General features: G+C 27.2%; 1 protein-coding gene across 3 annotated transcripts in view; it reads right to left on the bottom strand.

Annotated features, from left to right (window-relative positions):
• Nucleotides 1-6: 6 nt before the first annotated feature.
• Nucleotides 7-2,503, bottom strand: part of PMCA (plasma membrane calcium-transporting ATPase 3) — a 728,428-nt gene continuing 725,931 nt past the window's right edge. For 2 of the 3 annotated variants that reach the window (XM_067047713.1, XM_067047715.1), the window contains one exon: nucleotides 7-1,549. In XM_067047713.1, coding sequence (XP_066903814.1) covers nucleotides 1,340-1,549 — 210 coding nt within the window. In that variant the 3' untranslated portion in view covers nucleotides 7-1,339. The remainder of the gene's footprint in view (nucleotides 1,550-2,503) is intronic. The other variant, XM_067047717.1, reaches the window with a different exon arrangement.

The raw sequence follows: 2,503 nt of genomic DNA, 5'->3' as shown, positions 1-2,503 counted from the left end.
ATATACATATATATTTATATAGATGCATACACATACTACTTATTGATAAATTGGAATAAATATTTATTAAAACTTTGCCAGTGATATATAGAAGAAAATAGGTCCTCCATCCCTATTCAAAAATCTTTGGCAGAAATATTCGCATGGCACAAAATAGAAGCACCCAACAAATGGTTGAAAAAACAGTTCATAATGATTACATATTATTATAAGGAAAGTCCCTCCAAGATAGAGGCTAGCATATTTTTTTCTTATATTACCTAAGACACTATGTTCCCCATTACAACAACCACAAGAATAATTTAAATAATCCGTTTTATAAAACCATTGGTGTATTAAGCTGATATTTTTTAACAATGAGTCAGGAATGATGAAGTGTATTCATCAATGTCTTTAAGAAACTTGAAAAATAATACTTAACTAGGTGTTTTCCATTAATATATACATTTTTATTCTTGTGGAACAACGTTGTTAAGGTCAGAACAAATTGGCAGACTTTATCTTCCTTTTAATTTTTTTAATTTTATTTTTTTTTTTCTTCAAATGTACATTTAAATGCCTCAAAAATGAGTTTATAACAACCTATTATCAAAATTTATTGCCAACTAATTTTAGTAGCGATTTCTAAAACTTTTATTTTAGAAAACAATTTGACACATTCAACATGTTTTATGTACATAATGTTTTAAAATCTAAAACATTATTTACACATTATTAAATAAAAAATGTTCATTTAAAGTTTGCTATAGATTCACACTAATTTTTTCACTTTTACATACATTGCCAAATGTATGGGCAGAAAAGGACTTAATATATCTATATGTAAATACAAGCAATCTTAATTAATCCAAGAATACTTTTAAGAATAAAATTTATATTAACTTACTTTTCATCCTCCCTATAATTAATATATTTTAAATCCTTAAACAAGAGAACATTGATGGCCATTTTTAGTGTAATGTGTAATGTAGCAAGTTCAATACTTATATAAATGTCCAGAAATGTAATTGTCTTTTACCTATAAGAGTAATACTTAAAACAGAGAGAATGATCAGTAAGATGAAAGAATGAAGGCCTTCAGGCATTCTTTATTTAATCAATATAAATAGAGGCAGCATTGTTTAGACATTACTACTTAATTTAGCTTACTAATTAACTAAAATACTTTTTGCTAAATCAACATATTAGTTATTGACTATAAAATGTACAATAATTACATGCGCAGAGCCTTTTACCCTTGAACAAACAACAACGGGTGATTAGGACCTGTTTTTTTTTTAATTTATTTTAATTAATTTTTTAGGCAACAGTGTTTTTATGTGATGTTATAAATACGTGACTAGACTGCTGTCTCTGTGTGACTGTGCGAAGATAGTCTCTCAACGTCTATCTCAGGAATCATCAACTCATCATTTACATTATCAGCATATTCAATGGAAGAGGTTTGGGAGAGACGTTTATTCAAAGCAGTCTGCTTTCTGAGCACCTCTGCGAAAGATTCCCCATACCTCGCATCAAGACCTTGGCGAAAAGCATTTACTACTCGAATCTGAAACCAAATACAATGAAGAAAAGGAGGCCAATGAGATTTTAATAACTGGGCATGAGAAACATGCTTAAACATACCCATCATTTTCCATTTTCACTGCATGCCCAATGCACAGAAGCACAACTGCTGCATGCATATGAGCTGCTGCAGTTACATCTTGCAATAATAATCACCAATATAATAAAACATTACTTTGAGAGGGGCCATCCATCAGAATTTAGAAAATATAGTCCTCAGGAAACCTGTGTGTGTGAACGTTAGAAAGAATAACCTCTGCTATTGGTTTTTTTTTTATTATTATTATTTTTTTTTAATTTACACTGAAAAACAATTGATGCTTCCTAAAGGGCTATTTACATATGTTATGCCTATTGTTAGGTATTAATAAATATAACACCAGCATTTCGTGAAAGCTATTATGAATAATAATTAAGCCTCTTGATCTTCTCATATGATGAAATTAATAAATTTAATAAAACTAAATAATCAACTATATTCTTGAAGGGATTTCCTTATTTTAAATCAGAGAATACGTACAAGGTATAAAAAAAAATTAAATAAAAATCAAATACAGCAAGGGAGAGGATAGATATACAATAATAATTAAGGGCACTGTAAATGATAAGAGTATATGTGTAAATGTTATTTTATATGCATACTTAGTTCAAAGAAAATCAAATAAAAAATTAAATTAATAAAAAAACATTATTTTATTTTAAATTATCTAAAATAAAAGTAACAATTCATAAAAAGAAACATTGATCTTAAACATACAAAATAACCTAAGAAACATGTTTTTATTTTATTTTTTTATTCCATCCAATAGCTCATTAAAATACAATAAGGGATAAATTTAATAAACTTCACAAAGTTATATATTAAATTTTATAATTTTCGTGATTTCTGACAAATATCAGATAGGTCTTAAAGACATTATAAATAAGTTAATATAAA

This window comes from Halyomorpha halys, unplaced genomic scaffold (assembly GCF_000696795.3).
Source record: "Halyomorpha halys isolate HHAL.00 unplaced genomic scaffold, Hhal_1.1 Scaffold389.1, whole genome shotgun sequence".
NCBI classification, from domain to species: Eukaryota; Metazoa; Arthropoda; class Insecta; order Hemiptera; family Pentatomidae; genus Halyomorpha; species Halyomorpha halys.
Note: the sequence above shows the minus strand (reverse complement) of the source record. Positions and strands in the feature narration are given on the sequence as shown.